The sequence below is a fragment of the Scylla paramamosain genome, chromosome 25 (assembly GCF_035594125.1).
Source record: "Scylla paramamosain isolate STU-SP2022 chromosome 25, ASM3559412v1, whole genome shotgun sequence".
In the NCBI taxonomy this organism is placed as follows: domain Eukaryota; kingdom Metazoa; phylum Arthropoda; class Malacostraca; order Decapoda; family Portunidae; genus Scylla; species Scylla paramamosain.
In genome coordinates this window covers 4473987-4492500 of record NC_087175.1, presented here as the reverse complement: position 1 = coordinate 4492500, position 18514 = coordinate 4473987, and the positions used below count along the sequence as shown (strand labels likewise).

The 18514-nt window shown below is 49.0% G+C and overlaps 2 protein-coding genes across 4 annotated transcripts; both read left to right on the top strand.

Moving 5' to 3' along the window:
* The first annotated feature begins 124 nt into the window (after positions 1-124).
* On the top strand, positions 125-948 carry LOC135113006 (uncharacterized protein DDB_G0271670-like). The gene is made up of 2 exons (XM_064027925.1): positions 125-833; positions 944-948. The coding sequence occupies exons 1-2, from the start codon at positions 125-127 to the stop codon at positions 946-948; spliced, it is 714 nt and encodes a 237-aa protein (XP_063883995.1).
* LOC135113127 (mucin-2-like) lies at positions 810-17295 on the top strand. 3 transcript variants are annotated; one of them, XM_064028197.1, is made up of 9 exons: positions 810-1151; positions 2117-2251; positions 3151-3336; positions 4031-4153; positions 5855-6088; positions 7459-7575; positions 8069-8341; positions 9136-11188; positions 11783-17295. In XM_064028197.1, exons 1-9 carry the CDS (start codon positions 948-950, stop codon positions 12253-12255), a joined length of 3798 nt encoding a protein of 1265 aa, XP_063884267.1. In that variant the 5' UTR covers positions 810-947; the 3' UTR covers positions 12256-17295. The 3 variants fall into 3 exon arrangements, with proteins under 3 accessions (XP_063884267.1, XP_063884266.1, XP_063884265.1); XM_064028196.1 differs by having other exon boundaries at positions 5855-6103; positions 11798-17295; XM_064028195.1 differs by having other exon boundaries at positions 5855-6103.
* Positions 17296-18514: the final 1219 nt, after the last annotated feature.

Below are 18514 nucleotides of genomic sequence, written 5' to 3'. Positions count from 1 at the left end.
CCTCTCCCCCTCGCAGGGTTGCCACACCAGCACGGCCTCCTGCAGCCTCAACTCCAGCCTGGCCTCACAGACAGACCTCAGCCTGGGGGGCCTCTCCTCCCTGGCGCCCTCGCTGCCCGCCGCCATGACGGGCCTGCTGGCGCCCCTCACGCCCTCCAACATGATCTCACCCACAGCCCTCGCCTCTCTCACTTCGTCCTCCATGCTGGCCTCGCTAGGGGCGCAGCAGGCGTTGGCCAAGGCCTCCACTACCACCACCACTACCAGTTGCAGCAGTAGCAGCAACAACAACAGTAGTAGCAGCTCCAGCAAAAACCGCAATGGCAGCAAAGGCATTATCATCAGCGGCAGCAACAGCAGCAGCAGCAGCAGCGCCCTCAGCAGCAGCCCGTCTAGTCAGCACGCCCTGCCGCTGCTGTACACCCTGAAGAGCGGTCTGCTGAGCCCCGAGGCGGCCAAGGAGGTGTACGAGCAGCTCAAGATGCACCCCCACCTGGCCTCCCTGTCAGGCCTCGACACCCTGCACGGCCTCTCCTCCCTCGGGGCCTCGGCGGGCCTGCACACCCTGGCCGGCTTGCACTCCCTCTCCTCCCCCCACTCCTTCCCCGCGCTCTTCCCCTTCCTGGCCCATGAGGGCGGCGTGGCGGCCCTCGGCGCCAAGGACTCCCACGAGGCGCGGGGCGGCCACAGCCCCCGGGAGGGCAGCCCCGAGGACCAGGGGGCGCTGAACCTGAGCAGCACCGCCAACTCCAGCGGGGACTCCCCCAAGCCCGCGGGGGGAGAGGAGAGAACCACCCCAGACTCCAGCACCCCTGCCGGCTACAACCCCCACGGTGACGAGAGGGAGGGGTGCGAGGAGGCCAGGAGGCGCTCCCCCTCCCCCGAGGGAGCCCGCCACACCACCTGCCACACCCCCCCATCCCCCTCACCACCTCGCCAACAGCCTGATGGATTCTGGGCAGGGCGAGTGCCCGGGTGGGGGCGGCCCGCTGCCCCCTGACGGCCTCCACCCGGGGCTGACTCACCCTGGGGCCTCGCTGCCCCTGCTGCTGATGAGCTCCGGGGCGGGGCTGGCGGGGCTGTCCCAGGCACACCCAGACCTGCCCAAGACCGTGGACGTGTCCGTGGAGACCACGCCCATAACCAAGCAGGTGCGTGCTGCCCCGGGCCACGACACTGCTGCCCTGCTGCTACTACTACTACTACTGCTGCTACTGGCGGTGGTGGTAGAAGTAATAGTAGTAACAGCAGGAGTAGTAGTAGTAGCAGTAGTAGTAGTAGTAGTAGTAGTAGTAGTAGTAGTAGTAGCAGCAGCAGCAGCAGCAGCAGCAGCAGCAGCAGCAGCAGCAGCAGCAGCAGCAGCAGAAAGACCTCAGGGATACAAAATTATCATGTTATCCTCATTTTCTTACTTGTCATTGGTTCAGCACATCACAGGCCTGCTCACGGTGTACCTATCACCCCCCCACCCCTTTCTCACCTCTCCACTCACCCCTTCACCCTCACTTACCTCTCCACTCATCCCTTCACCCTCTTTCATCCCTCACACCACCTCCCCTCACCCCTCTCCCACACCTTCGTCACCACTTCGTCACCCCTTCCCCCTCACTCACCCCTTCTGCCACCTCCCTTATCCCTTCACCGTTCACACCACCTCCCTCATCCCTTCCCCTTCACTAACCCTCACCCCTCTCTCAGTCTTTCCTCCTCCCTCACCCCTTCCCCCTCACTCACCGCTCACCTAACACACACCCCTCTCTCACCTCCTTCGTTACATATCATTCATTCTTCCCTCACCTCTCCCTCATCATTTTTCACTCCTTCCTTAACTCTCCTCATGTCCCCTCACCTCTCACAACCCATCTCTCTCCCTTCACCCCCTCCCTGCCTTACCACTCCCCCCACCCCTCATTTCTCTTTTTCCTTTTTTTTTCTTCCTTCATCATCAGTTCTGAGTGGAATTTGACTGAGAGAGAGAGAGAGAGAGAGAGAGGTTGCTTATTACTCAGGTCTCACTCTAGTTCACTCACTCTCCCTCACACTCTCACTCTTACACTCTCACTGCAGCTCACTCACTCTCCACACCTCTGTCTCATGCCCCTTGATGTGTCTGCAGGAGCCGCCCTTGGTGTCGCTGGATGACAACGATGGTGACGACAACGGCATTGAGGTCATCGAGGAGATCCCCTGCAGCAGGAACAGCCTGATGCACGTCCGCAAGCCCTTCTACCACACTGGCACCATTACCACTGTGAGTCACCGCTGCAGTGTAGGGAAATAAGGAGGGTCGCAGAAAATTAACCCTTTGTCTGCTATTTGGTACATCTTTCCTTAATTACTGATTGCCCTGAGACATCTTTATTTCTTGTTCTACAGCTTTTTATTTATTTATTTATTTACTATTATTACTATTATTATTATTTATTTATTTATTTATTTATTTATTTATTTATTTACTTATTTTATTTATTTTTTTTTTTTCTAAATCCATTTCTTTCTTGTAGGTGCTTTTAAGAGATTTCATGCATTACTTCTGGTTGTGTTAATTGTTCTGTATTGCAGTGAAAGGGTTAAGCTGTCAGGTCTACATGTGGCAGGCCCTGTATGAATCTTGCATGCGTACTTGTGTCCTCCTATTATCTGTGTGTGTGTGTGTGTGTGTGTGTGTGTGTGTGTGTGTGTGTGTGTGTGTGTGTGTGTGTGTGTAAGAGCTTACTTATACATAAACACACACATACTTTCTTCTTTCTCTCATCTCTATTCTGTCCACCTCTCTAATGTAAGAGTTAACCAGTATTCTCAATCATTCATCCCTTTTCCAGTAATTCAATTACCAGAGGAAGTGACATATACAAGTACAACACACAAAGCTATAAAAAAATATAAATAAATAAATAACTTGACACTAAAAGACAACATTATGAACTTGACTTACACTTTAACATGCACAAAACCCAGCAAAAAAACAAACAAACAAACACATCAACTCTGTCCTAACCCCACAACCAAACACACACACACACACACACACACACACACACACACACACACACACACACACACACACACACACACACACACACACACACACTTAACTCAGCCATTTAGACCCAAACCCACTCACCCCCTCACTGTCTCTCCCGTAAACAGATGGGGCGCAAGAGGAAGGGGTGTGGTGAGTGTGAGGGGTGCCAGGTGGTGGAGGACTGCGGCCAGTGTCGTTTCTGCAGGGACAAGGCAAAGTTCGGTGGCCCCAATCGGCTCAAGCAGGTGTGTGTGTACAAGCGCTGTGTCCTGGCCGAGATGGAGCCCGAGGATGCCAAGAAGAGGAGGAAGGTGAGGAGGGGGTGAAGGGGTTGTGAGTGGGGTTACTGTGGGTGACTTAGAATGGTGGTGGTGATGCAGAGAGCAGTTTGTTTTAGAAATGGTGTGTCAGTTAGTTTAGCTTTTTTATACTGATGGTGGCTTAGAGGTGATATTGATGGTGATGTTGACAGTGATGGTGATGAGTAAAGTTTTTCTGGTGATGGGGGTGATAAAGAGGACAGTCTTTCTTTTTTTTCTGGTGATGGTGATAGAGTACAGTTTTTTTTTGGTGGTGGTGATGGTGGTGGTGGTGATGGTGTGCCACAGTGCACTTTTTCATGGTGATGGCTTAGAGAGGCTTTTTGGTGGTGATGGTGACAAGAATTCAGTTTGTCAGCCGTGATGGTGATGCAGAGGACAGTATTTTTGGTGGCAATAGTGACTGAAGCACACCTGTTTGATGGCAGTGACAAGAGTACAGTTTTTTAATGATAACCTGAAATTAATGTTTTTGATAGCAGTGACTGAGAGTAAACTAGTAAAGCAGTAAAATCAAACAAAACATATTCATTTCTCACTCCCTGCATATCTAACCTACACTGCACTAAATAAACAAAGCAATATCCAGGAGAAGAACCACCATCATTACTATCACTTTTTATTCCTTTTAGCTGAGTTGCAGTGGTGACAAGTACCAGTAACACTCACCTCTCTCTCTCCATAGACTGCCGGCAAGAAGGGGCGTGGGAAGTGTGGTGGCTGTGATGGCTGCCAACGGACAATAGACTGCAATGAGTGTTATGCCTGCCTGCACAACGCCGCCGCCCAGCCACCAGCACGCCGCAAGGTGAGGGGCAACACCCAGATTCACTTCTATAGGAGGTTAACCAAGGGATCAGTAATTGGGGCTGAAAAAAATCCTTCTGAGTTGTCATTCCTAAAAATGAATTGAAATGAAACAGAAGTGCTGGTATCAGTTTTTGTATGTTTGTAAGGTAGTCAAGGGTGAGAGAGAGAGAGATTCAGATAGAAAACTTGTATAGTATAGTAAGTACATACTTGTCCATTCTGTATATATGTTATCAATTGTTACATTCATTCATCAGTCAGGTGAATATGGCAGGTAGAAGTCTCTCTCTCACTAACCCACATCAATACCTACTGTGTGAGGGTGAGGAGGTGGAGACAATGATGCATGAGGAATGGTGAAGCAGCAGCAGCACAGCCTATCAGAACACACACACACACACACACACACACACACACACACACACACACACACACACACACACACACACACACACACACACACACACACACACACACACACAAAGAGAACACCATACATCCCAGCCCATGATAACTTTTCAGGCCAGTAGAAATCACTCGGAGCCGTGGATCGTTTTAAATGCCAAGAATAAAGCGCAGAGTAACAAAAATTGCTGCTGTACAAATATATTCACCCATTTATCCTTCCACACAGTCAGTTGTTGTGATGAAGGGTGCTAAGTGAACCACATTAAACATTTAAGGGAAGACTCATATGACCGTAAGCTGCAAGAAGTACACAGCTGACAGGTTTAACGGCGCGTCACATGTCATAATTAGAGTTTATTGCCCCAAGCAGTGTCAGGCAGTCTTTGTGTTGTCGTGCCGTACTCTCGCAACACACTCAAAATGGTTGTGTAGCTAATGGTGGAGTGTTATGCCCAGCTGTTCCTTTGTCTGCGGAAGGAAATGTTAATGAGGGTTTTAAATATCTCAGGTGCTGTGTTTGGGAATGTGTTTGTGTCTTAGGTGTGACAAAACTGCATTCATATTTTATCTGAGAGAAGTTATGGGCTGCTTTTAGGTCTTTGTACTTTGTTGTGTGTGTGTGTGTGTGTGTGTGTGTGTGTGTATGTGTATGTGTATGTGTAATAATAATAATAATAATAATGTGTGTGTGTGTGTGTGTGTGTGTTAAGGCCACAACTATAACACTAGTACATACATTCCTTACATATCCATAAGCACAGCCTGTGCTGTAGTGGCTGGAATGTCGCATGAATGAGTGCATGAGCAGGACAGGACAGCAGGGTGATGGTGTGTGTGGTGAATGGAAGGTGTCCATCACTCATAGGCCAGGTGACATGAGCCGTCTCTCTCCTGGCATGTGTAGCTGGTAGTCACAACCCCAGGGTGTCACTCCTAACCCTTCCATTGCTGTTGTCATGCTTGCTCAACATTCATACCACCCTAAACAATTATTTGCATAAATACACAGAAAAAAAAGACAGAATAGAAAGTCAGTTTTGCCCTTTCTAAGCTACAAAAGTACTTATTTAAGAAACTGTAGGATGAAATTATATCTTCAAAGTTGCAAGTCCAATACACTTGTACCCCAATTGTGCCTTATCCTGGGTGACCTTTTCTTGGGAAGTGGCACACTCCGTGGGCCTTAATTCACACGTCTTGTTGCTCCTGGCCAGTGCCCTTCTTACATGAAAAAAACAATGAGAAAATAATGTGTAGGAGTGAAAAAGTTGAAGATGTGTTGCATCTACAGGTGTGTGAGATGCGGGTGTGTGAGCAACAGCAGATGGAGGAGGTGCGGGCAGCCCTGAGCGTGGCTGGGGAGCCGTCACCATACTCCACAGACTCCCTGATGGCAGAGACCTTTGGCATCAGCACATCAGGTGCCTCCAGCCCCACACCTGATGGTCAGGCCAGCACTCACAATGACAAGATGAAACTCATGCGCAAGATGCTGAAGAAGAAGTTTGCGCAGCCCTACAGCAGGGTAAGCCCCCCAAAGGTCGGTGTTTCTCTTCCTCCTCCTCAGTTTGTGGTTTCTTCCCTCCATAGTCTGGCCACCACACCTCCAGGGCCTTAGCTCACCCTCACCCTCACCCTCACCCAGCTGACACGCTTGCCTCCTTGTTTTGCTGTAGTGTAGGTCACAGAGGTGGCAGGGAGTGATGGGAAAGACTGCTTGTTTTTTGTAACTCATGATCAAAGATAGTGATGGGGGAACTTGCATAAATTGCTTGTCTTTTTTATGACACTACAAATCACATCATGAGAGAGAGAGATGGCAGGGTGTGGCAGGAGTGACAGGAATTGTTTGTATTTTTATGACGCTGTAAATCACTTTAATTTTTTTTGCATAGTACTTCATAATGAGAGAGTCTGTACATGGTGGGTTTTTACATCAGTGGTGTTTTCATGTGTGTAGTGACATGCTTTACTAAATAATGACATCAGCTTTGTGTATCAGTCATTCATCATTGGGTGCCACTAATACAACCCTGCATCAGCCCTCATTCCCCGGCCTTGCTGTGGTCACAATTGCCCCGGTAGGCTCCTGAGTTCTTGTGAGGTGTTTTGCTGCTCCCCTGTGGAGCCGCCATGGCCAGCCACTCTAGGGAATTCTTAAGTGCAGGTGTCAGGCAGATGATGGACAGCCCCCCCACAGATCTTGTGAGGAGGATAATGTTCTTTATTTATAACATTTGTGCTTGAACTATGGTACTTCCTTTATTGAGGTGTGACTTTGGTCAGGTTTATAACACATCCATCCTCACTGTCAGGGCCACAGCACCACCCCACCACAACACCTGACACACCCACCACCCCAGCACTGTGTGGGAGAGGCTTTGCTGTTCACTGCATTTCTGTGTTTTGCTGCTTGGCTTAGGTGCTCCATATTTATAAAGTTACTGGTATCAAAGTGGTGTCCTTATGTCCCAAGCAAAGGGATGTAGTGAGGCAAGACATTTAGAGGCACACATTCCATCACTCAGTCACATTCACAGCAAACTGTTCTCTTCTGCGTGACTTATCGAATTTCACTTTTCCTTCACCTCTCTGCAGCTCCATTGTCAGGAATTACTTGACACTGAATTACTTCTGTTCTTTTGTACTGAATTTCATCTCTGTTGCTTCAAGTTAAGTTTTTAATGCTGTATCTTTCATTTTAGCTTGAATACAGTCTTACTTATGTCTGGCCAATCATATTTTTTAGTCCCAAGTGACAACTCATACTCGTATATCTGAGATCTTTATTATTCTTGCCGTCAGTCACTTCACTGAAACTTTACTGCCTCTTGTTGTGTGTTTTGTGTTTCTGTCTGCTGTGTAGTGTTTTGAAATCCTGTGTTTGTGTTGCAGGTGCGGACCAAATACTACTGCGGAGAGTGTCCCGGGTGCCAGACCACAGTGCCCTGCGGGAACTGCCTGTACTGCGAGGACATGCCCAAGTTTGGCGGCCCGGGGCGGTACAGGCAGGTAAGGCAGCGCTGAGTGACTTGTTGTTCATTGTTTGTGTCAGGCTGAGGCAACGAGTTATGCCTTCTGTTGTGTGTGTGATAGAATGAGACTGCTGCTAGGGAGGTGGACAAGATAACTCTTGCCTCACCTCACTGCAGCAATGAGATACAGGAGAGGCAATCCCTCATCCTTCTGCTGTACCCCTTGTAGTGCTCTCTCTCTCTCTCTCTCTCTCTCTCTCTCTCTCTCTCTCTCTCTCTCTCTCTCTCTCTCTCTCTCTCTCTCTCTCTCTCTCTCTCTCTCTCTCTCTCTCTCTCTCTCTCTCTCTCTCTCTCTCTCTCTCTCTCTCTCTCTCTCTCTCTCTCTCTCTCTCTCTCTCTCTCTCTCTCTCTCTCTCTCTCTCTCTCTTTGCACATTTACTTGTAGTTTTCACCTCTACCACTACCACTATCACTACTACTCCTACTGATTACCACCACCACCACTAACCCTCCTACCTTGCCTCCTGCAGAAGTGTGTGAAGCAGCTGTGTGTGTACCACCCACGCCTTCAGGCCCTCAAGCTCTCCAACCGCACCAGACTGACCTATGATGAGCAGCACATATCCCAGGAAACACTCTCCCAGCTGGGCACCGTTATCCCTGCCCCCGCCGACGAGGCCATCGATCTTGGGTGCGGGGACAGCCGGGAGCACCAGGAGGAGGTGGAGAGCCTGGAGGGGACGGATCAGGCGGATGAGGTGGATGATGTCACGGAAGGGGAGGACAGCAATGCCACCATCCATGTGAGTGTTTGAGTGATTTTGCTTTCTGTCAGTTTCATTCAGCACTTGTATCTTGTTCCATCTATCTATCTATCTATCTTTCTATCTATTTACTTATTTATCTATATCAGGCTGACATTCCCACACAGGATGCCCAGACAAAGCACCACACACTCACACACACATCACTCACACTCTTAGACTGTCAGCTCCTGGAGGAAAGGGACAGTCTCATTGACCACCTTACTACACTCCAGGAGCTTAGGCACATCACAGCTAGCCACAGACTTCCACAGCAAGGCCTGACAGCAAACACTGGTTGACCCCTGCCCCTTCATAATGAAACTAGTCACTTTGCTGAAATTTCTCCTATGGTTTTGTAGTATTGAGTGAAAGGAGGTTAGGAAGAGCATTGTTTGTTTTTTAGTCCGTACAGTTTGTTGTGGTTTCTATATACCAAGCTAATGTCCCTTTAAACAGTGAGGGCTGAGATCAAGGGTGACTTGGATGCACAGACATTCTCTCTTATCTTAGACTCACAGGTTCATGTCATTATTGCCAGAGAAAGCAGTTGTGAGATAGGCAATAGGAATAGTAATATTTTGTGATGTACTCAGTGCTTTTCTTCATTAACCAGAGAAAGTGTTCTTGAGTGTTTTATTAGGATAGCAGTTGTGAGATGGTGATGGTAATATTTTGTGATGTACTGGTTGGTTTTCTTCATTGTTACCAGGGAAAGTTGCCATGAGGGTTTTATTAGGACCAAATATGAGAGGAATGCTGCATGGGGTGACTCACAATGCCTTCCTCTTCAGGTGCTGGATGAAGGGGAGACCAAGGAGAACAAGGAGGAGCCTCACTTTGGGCCAGACCGCTGCTCTCCTCTCCCTCACTCCCGCCCACACCTCCCCGCCTCCTCCTCCTCCCAACTCATCCATCACTCCCTCACAGGCCTCCCCCACTCCTCAGTCCTCACTCCTGCAGCTGCCGTCTTGTCATCTGCTGCTGCTGCCGTTCTCTCCTCTGCCGCTGCTGCCGCTGCCGCCGCCGTCATGCCTCCATCGGCGTTCTCCTCTGCCGCCGCTGCCGCCGTCATATCATCAGCAGCAGCCGCCAAATCTACGTCATCAATTCTTTCATCTGTTGTTGACATTTCTGCCGTTGCTGCACGGTCACGTCTGCCAGGCCTCCCCCACCCTGGCATCCTCTCCCATGGTGCTGTCTTACCCCCTGTCCTGCCCCCTGCCACCCTGCCCCCAGCCACCCTGCCCCATGTCACCCTGCCACACTCTGCTGCGGCGCTCCTCCACACTGCCCCCCTGCCCCACACTGGAGTCCTGCCACCCTCTGCACCTCTGCCACACACCCCCATCCTGCCACCCACTCCCACCCTGCCACTCCCTGCTGCCATGACATCCACCCCCAGCCTGACATCAACCACAACACTCCCATCCACTCCCACCTTGGCCTCCACAGCACGCTTGTCTACTCCAGCCATCACATCTGCAGCACTCCCATCCACTCCCACCCTGCCACTGACTGCAGCTCTCCTGGCCACTCCAACCCTGCCACTGACTGCAACACTCCCTGCCACACTCCCCCCCACCAGCACCCTCCCATCTACTCCACCAGTGCCAGTTGTTTCTACTCCATCATCTTCTGTGGCACACCCATCTACTCCAACTCTACCATCCGCTACAGCACTCCCAGCTACCCCAGCCCTCCCTCCCACTGCAGCTCTCCCATCCACCCCCATTCTTCCACTCACTCCCCTCATGCATCCGTCTGTCAAGCCCCCAACTACCGCTCTCCCTCCCACTGTTCCTCTCCCATCAGTTCTCCCTCCCACTCCACCCACCTCCCTCATAACACCACTCGTCGGAGTGCCACCCTCCCTCCCGACTCTTATCAGACGCTCCACTCCCACTCCACCACCCATGTCTCCCACTAATCGCCCAGACAGCAGTACCAGTCCTGCTCCATCCTCCTCCTCCACCACAACCACCACTACTGTCACCACTGCCTCCACTTTCCCCATCTTCAACACCATTGGCACCAACACCACTCCTGCCACTGGTGTTGTCCTAGCTGCCACTGTTCCTATTGCTACTACTACTACAACTACTACTAGCATCTGTTTGCCTGCCTCACCGCTGGCCACCACTACTACCACTGTCATGACTCCTCTCAGTGTTGTCACCCCAATCACTCCAGTTATCACCAAAGCTGTAACTCCTCCACTTAATGTCACCACTGCTGCTACTACCACCCCTACTCCACTGCCACCTCCACCCACTGAGACCCCCACCACCAGTCCAACTCCCCCCACCACCACTACTGCTGCCACCACCACTACGGCAGCCAGCAGTCCCTCCCCACCACCCACCACCATAGCCACCACAGCCACCACCACCACCACAGTTGTACCCTCCACCACAGTGTCCGAGAGCACCACTAGTAGAGCCACACCACCCCCATCACCACCACCCACTGTCCCTACCACACCACCCTCCACGCCGCCCTCCACCAGCACCCTGCCCGACCCACCCTCACCTGCCCTCATGCCAGCACCAAAAGACATGGAAACAGCAGCGGGGAATGAGACAGAGGGGAACGAGGAGGGAAATGACGAGGAGTATGAGGGTGAGACCATTGACCTTACTGAGGGTTCGGACATCCCCTCGCCCCCCTCCACCCCATCACCCCGGCCCAAGCCACGGGGCAGGATGCAGTTCCGGGGTCACGGGCGGGGCCAGGTGAAGAACAACAAGACCAACACCACAATAGAGACACGCCAGCAGACAGCAGTGAGGAGGGGCAGCCGGAGGAGGACCACGAGATTCAAGCTGGACCCTGATGACAATTCTGGTGAGAGTTGCAGGCAGGGAGGAGGTGGGAGCGTGTGTAGAGGGATGTGATGATGCTAGATCTAATTGGGAGCATGTCTGAAAGATAGGAGAACAGATGAGAGGGTGTGTTGGGGGGCTGTGGCATTGCTAGGTTAGGTTAGAAAAGAGATGGGAGGGTGTGTTGAGGGCTGTGGCATTGCTAGATCTATTCAAGAGCATGTTTGTGAGGTAGAATAGAGGAGAGGATGTGTTGGGGGCTGTGGCATTGCAAGATCTATTTAAGAGCATGTTTGTGAGGTAGGAGAAGAGAGGAGAGGATGTGTTGGGGGCTGTGGCATTACTAAGTGTGATCAGGAGAGTGTTTGGGAGGTAAAAGTGACAACAGGGTGTGTAGGGGGCTGTGGCATTGTTGGCTGTGATTAGAAGGATGTGTGTTGGTAGGAGAGAAGAGAGTGTGTACAGAGCCACCACAGAGAGGTCAGCCAACCCGACTCATAAGAGCATCATCTTATCAACGCAGGGCATCACAATGAACTTTGTCGCTGTCATAATGCAATCGATGAATTAATGAATGTGTGATCTGCAAGAGTCCCAGTGTAAGGGGCTACTCAAGAGCATATGTTTCCAGACTTTGAGGAGATGCTGGAGGAGCTGGAAGCAGGAGGGAGGAAGGAGACCAGCAGTGGGGCAGCAGCAGTAGCACCAGGCACCACTCACAAGGACTCCCGAGAGAAGAAGGCCCCACAGGACACTCCAAAAGATCCCCAGGTGAACAGAGTGGACACCTCGAGCCCACTGGTCACCATGGTGGGGGCGCGGGGCCACCTGGGGCAGCGGGCCAAGCTGGCGTACCCCGTTGTGGGGTGTCGGCCAGGCAAGATGGTGAGCCGCGCACAGAATACCGAGCCAGACATCTTTGAGTTCCAGGAGGGGCGGGAGTGCATGGTGGAGGGTAAGGTGGAGGCGGGAGAGGCAGTGGCCCTCAAGCGTGCTGGCCCATGTGCCTTCCCAGAGGAGGAGCTGAGTCAGGGCGGCCGCGATGTGAATGAGAACGTTGGGGCCATGAGTGAGGCTGCCTCGGCATAGCAGTGAGAGGCCCATGCCACTGCCGCCACCGCCGCCGCACCCAGGAAGTACAACCCCCACTCGCCCCCGGCCAGTGGTCCTAGATGATACTTGTACAGCACCACATGCTGCACACACCCGTGCTGCCGGTGTGCGTGCGCGTGTGCGTGTGTGTGTGTGTGTGTGTGTGTGTGTGTGAGGTGTGCTGTAGGCTTAGGTGTTTGTGTTGAGACAGACAGAGAGAGAGAGAGAGACGGGGATTGAGTGAAAGAAAAAAACTGGAAAGAAAGACTTGTGGGTGGAGCTTGAGGGAATGATGAGTGGTTCTGTGTTAACTGCTCTGTTGCTCATGAGAGAAAGAGAGAGAGAGCAAGCAAGAAAGAGTGAGAGATATGGTGATGCAAGCAGACAAGTTCCTGGAAGTATGCATTAAAGTAAAGAGCAACTTAAGCCTTCTGGTGCAAAAGACAGATCTCTTCATTTACAAGAGATAGATAGATAGATAGAAAGAGAGAGAGTGAGAGAGAGAGAGAGAGAGAGAGAGAGAGAGAGAGAGAGAGAGAGAGAGAGAGAGAGAGAGAGAGAGAGAGAGAGAGAGTAGAGCTAGTCAGGTGGAGTAGCCAGGATCTACTCCTCAGCCATGCAGTAAAGTAGATGAGAAACAGTAATAAAAAGACTTAGACACAAAAGTAGAGAGATGAGAGAGAGGGAGAGATAAGATAAAGAACTGATTAAACTTGTCATTATTTTTGGTGTAGCATTAAGAGGACGTCTTACTTAAAACTGAAAAATCATTAAAAAAAATACAAGCGATTTAAGTGCCATTTCATTTTTGTTTCTGCTAAAAATAATGATGACGATGATGATAATGCCGAGTTTATAAGCTGTCGAAATATTCCTTAACTTTATAATGATTAACTTCTTTTGTTTGAGAAAGTACAAAGTGGAGTGAGTGAGTGAGTTAGATGAGTGAGTGAGTGAGGGAGGGAGAGTAGAGAGAGAGAGAGAGAGAGAGAGAGAGAGAGAGAGAGAGAGAGAGAGAGAGAGTGAGAGTTAGAGAGAGTAAGAGGGAGATGCTGACCCTTGAACTAATAGTCTGGTACTCGTAGTCACTTTGGTTACGGTTGAGTTGTTGTTCCCGTCTTGTTTGCCTTGCGGTGTTACGCTCTCGAGAGTTTATACAGGCGCGGTGCCGGGCCAGGCTGGGGCGACCCTGCAGTGCCCCAGACGTCCTGGACACCCGCACTAGTTTTCCGTTGTCGTCGTGAGGGCGGGTGAGTGAGTGAGCACCAGCCCGGCGCAGACTGTGCTGAGTGAGGACGCCTCCCCGCGGTGCGCCTGTCCTGTACATACGCCCGCCCCCCGTGAAGGACTCAGCATCTGTGTGTTTGCTTGAAGGCAGTATAACATAACGAGAACACTGTATTTTGTTATACAAGCTACAAATGTTCCGTGTTCAGCGTTCCTACATATTGTTTTAGTTATTAGTGTGTAGAGCTATATTCAGAATAGAATCTTGGCCATATATATATATTATACATATATATATATATATAAAGAATATATATATATAATTATATAATACTTAGAAATATTTACATAGGAACTCAAGCTGAGTATGGCAGACAGAAAGATGAATTGTCTCATCTTGGTCCCCATGATATACTATACATTAATTCCTTATGTTAATATGTGTTGGCTGTTCATGCACTTTTTTCCTGGTACAGACCTTTGTTTGGCATCTCACAAACAAACAAACAAAAATGTATATGTAAAAAACAAAAAACAAAAAAAAAAAAATGAATACATGCAAAACACTGAAATATGCAAAAAAATGCGAGTGGCACCACAGCATTGAGAGGGCGAAGGCAGCAGCAGCACCACCACTACCACCACCACCACCACCACCACCTCCATCACCACCACCACCTCCTTGTTATGTCTTGCACTGTGTGAGAGAGAGGGAGAGTAGCAGTGAGACATGCTTCCTTCTGGGGCCTCTAGTCCATGTCCTGCCCCTGTGTGCCCCTGTAGTCGTCCCTGTGTCCCCTGCCTCACCCACCACCACCCTGCTGCCATCTGCCCAAGCAAGACACAAGTATACGAGCTGCCGCCACCGCAGTGTGGTGTGGGGCGCCTCTCGCTGGCTATATTTTTGTGGACAAGTGTTGTGGGAGTGTTGTTGGTCTTATTGTGTGGCACGGCGGTGTGTGAGGAAGGAGTGGAGGTGTCGCGATGCACACCACTGCTGCCGCCACTGCTAGATTCATGTTGACTTTTCCTGCTGCTGGGACGGAGTGACTGGTGCGGATTAGGTTGCGGTGACCCCGTGTGTGTGTGTGTGTGTGTGTGTGTGTGTGTGTGTGTGTGTGTGTGTGTGTGTGTGTGTGTGTGTGTGTGTGTGTGTGTGTGTGTGTGTGTGTGTCCCTTGACTATACCAGTTGTTTCCTACTCAGACATCAGTCTTGTTGTTTTTTGTATTATTTATTTGTCTTGCCATGATGAATGTCCTTGTGTTGAGTACAGTGTTCCTCTCTGCATGCCTACAAAGCTGTGTCATGTTTCAAAGACAGTGTATGGGCCATTACTTAAGACACACACACAAATACTCTGAGATGTCCACTTGTCACAGCCGTTGTCACATTAGGAAGGATAAATCATTAGTCAAGTCGTGTGAGGACAGAAAGAGAAAAAGTCCCAAGATACCAGTCACCATTCAGCCACTCATCTACCAACCTGAGTGAGTGATTGGTGGGCCGACTGCATGCATGACAGTGAAACAGATGCCAGTGCCTCTAATGTTGTCATCTGATACCCATTGTCTCCACCATACACAGCCCAGTCCACCTCAGCACTCCACTTGTTCCATACTCCACTTTCAGTCCAAGCCTGAAACTATTGATGCAAACATGACCATAGCAGCATTCGTGCCACACGGTCAGGTGTTGGCTTGGTGCTTCAGACTCCTACATTATTTCAACTCCTTTCCAGTGAGGACAACTCAAGGGCAGGCTGATGAAGTAGATAAAACTTGGTGTATTCTCCTCTGGTGCTGTTTTGTTGCACACAAGCACCCAGACACACTTCAGCACCAAATCACTGGGATATATTGTACTTTGAAATCCTTATTATCTTATTATTCTTATTATCTTAAGGTTATGAGTCAAATTTCCCAGCTGTTGCAAAGTGGTCAGCTGCTGGTCCCTGGAACACTATCAGAACACAAAGCTTGGTACATAACTTGTACTTCACAACATCCTTATTATCCAGCATTCCCTTTGCCATGATTCAAGTTTCCTAAGCTGTCTGTAGCATGGCCACTCCTCATTATCTTGTTTAACATTCTCTTTTTCCCTCATGAGGCTGGACAATTCAAGAGGCCCCCCCAAAGTTACATGGTCTCACGATCTCTTCCCTGACCACCTCGTAGCAACCCTGACATTGATGTGTGGCTGTTGACTGGTTGATGGGGTGTGTCATTGAGTGCTAAGGCCAAGGCTGCATCTGTTGAGGGTGTGTGTGTGTGAGGGTGAGGAGCAAACATCAACAGCCTCCTCCTTGCCATCCACACACATTGCCTATGTTCATTCTGGGCAGGATGTTCTGAAGAGATTTGTTGTGTAGGGCAAGGTGCTGAACAGACTGATGTGACGTGAAGTGTGTGTGAGGGTGAGGAGGAGGTATGCATGGCCTCCTTATCACTTGTACAGGTCTTATGTTCAGGCTATGCAGAGGATGTTGTAGTAAAGAGATTTGTTGTGTTGGGCAAGTTGCTGGAAAGATCAGCATGCTATGGAGTGGAGTGCATCCCTTTAATCTCATGCAGTGGTAGAAAAATTACTCTTTGTGATGTTAAGTCTAGGGATTCTACAGTGATGAGTGTTGCACAGTGTTGCCAGCCAGGAAGATAGAGTGACACTAGCTAAACTAATACTGCACAGGAAAAAAAAAAAAGATAAATCCTTCCATTATTTTTAGGGTCAAAGAAATAGATATCTTTTTTTGTATACATAGTTTTAAAAAAATGCATGATTGGTGCATTATTTGTAAAAAATGGATTTTTTTTCTTTTTCTTTTTTTTAGTGAATGGTGTGTTGATGATGTGCGGTGATGCTGGAGTGTTTGAAGTGCTGTCACAAGGGGGATTTCTGGTGCATGACACTGGCTGGCTTGCTGAAAGATGTACACTGTTACTTTGCCTGTGTAGGAGAAAAGCTGGGCAGAAGAATAAATAGTGATGGAAAAGAAAAATGGTGTTCTGTTATTTCAAATTGAGGGTCAAGATAGATGAATTTATAGTTTTGTGTAGAAAAATTACATAAGTTTTGACAATAAATGGCTTTCTGTTTGTAAAATGAGAATAAGTGGGTTTCTGTTAATCATCTGTTTTGGAAGATGAAGAGATGTGTTTTTGTTCATGTAGGATGGCACGTTTTGACAGATGAACGAGTGGTTTTCTGTAGCAAAGTTGCAGAAGTTATGACAGAATAAACGGCCTTCTGTTTGTAGAATGACCGAAATTGTGACAAGACAAATCAATGTTTTCCTGCCTACACTAGATGAGACAGGAGGTGGTAACAGGCTATTTTCCTATCCATTTAAGATCACATTTCATCCATTCATGCCTCTCTCCTCTTACATCAGCCAGTGTGTCATGTACTTAGAAAAACACTTAACACACACACACACACACACACACACACACACACACGTCTTCCCTACACTAAGAACACTTAAAAGTTTCCTGTATTTAGAACCCAGTTGATCACAAAGAGCATTACACCTGGCACTACCCCAGGAAACAATTGATACACAGGATGACTGACTGACTGACTGACTGACTGGTACGAGAGTTAATGGCTGCCGCGTTTCCCCGCGTGACTGTCCTGGGCGACCCGATGATGACCTGAGAGTGCAGCAGGGACCGAGCCAGGCCGCGCGAGGCTCAGCAAGGCCCCTGCTAGAGCCACAACCCCCCAGCCTTTCTGTACTACTACACAACGTTGCCAAACAATACCGCACAGTGTTCAGTGTAAGTTTCATTAAAGCAAATTGAAAAGATGCTTGTGTTTGTGCTTTCCCTCCCCTTCTTTTTTTTTCGTGGTAGTGTGGGAAATGGGACTCTCTCGAGTTGGTGGTGTAACGTGATGATGTGACCTCAGATACATTATGAGTTCATCACACAAAATGAGGAATTTCTGAATTTATAAAGCAATTATTGCCTCTCTTTTCAGGATCCCAAGGAAAGCGAAAAAAAAAACTTTATTCCATTTTTTGTTTTCTATGTAGGAAGGACACTGGCCAAGGGCAACAAAAATCCAATAAAAAAAATATGCCCACTGAAATGCCAGTCCCATAAAAGGGTCAAAGTAGTGGTCAAAAATTGATGAATAAGTGTCTTGACTCTTGAAACCTCCCTCTTGAAGAAATTCAAGTCATGGGAAGGTGGAAATACAGAAGCAGGCAGGGAGTTCCAGAGTTTACCAGAGAAAGGGATGAATGATTGAGAATACTGGTTAACTCTTGCGTTAGAGAGGTGGACAGAATAGGGGTGAGAGAAAGAAGAAAGTCTTGTGCAGCGAGGCCGCGGAAGGAGGGGAGGCATGCAGTTAGCAAGATCAGAAGAGCAGCTAGCATGAAAATAGCGGTAGAAGACAGCTAGATGTGCAACATTGCGGCGGTGAGAAAGAGGCTGAAGACAGTCAGTTAGAGGAGAGGAGTTGATGAGACGAAAAGCTTTTGATTCCACCCTGTCTAGAAGAGCAGTATGAGTGGAACCCCCCCAGACACTTGTAATTATTTGAACAGTACATTGCTGAGCGAGATCGAATGATCATCTTGGCAACGTATATGCGAATAAAATGCTGCGTGAAAGGACGGATTACTCCTCTCTCCCAACATTCCTCAATGTGGCGGCTGAGTGTTTTATCCCTCTGGCCGCTTGGCGGCGCTGATCTCGCGCTGCTGACATCTCGCCGCGCATTGAAGTGGACCGTCTTCCCAGCTTAGAAATTAGAGAGTCCTTGACAATAACTGTCAACAAGCGAGTTACATCAACAAAATCAGTGAGGCTCGCCAGCCAGCACTCCTGCCGCAATGAAGATGTACAGTGTACTCTCGGCCACTGAACAGGCTGACCAGACTCACCAGCAAACAGCCAACTCATTATGATATAATATAAAGTTAATATACAATTTTAATGATATGCAATAATAACAGTTATATAATTTGTGTTGCTGTACATCTTTAAAATAATGTGAACAAATGGTATTATGACACA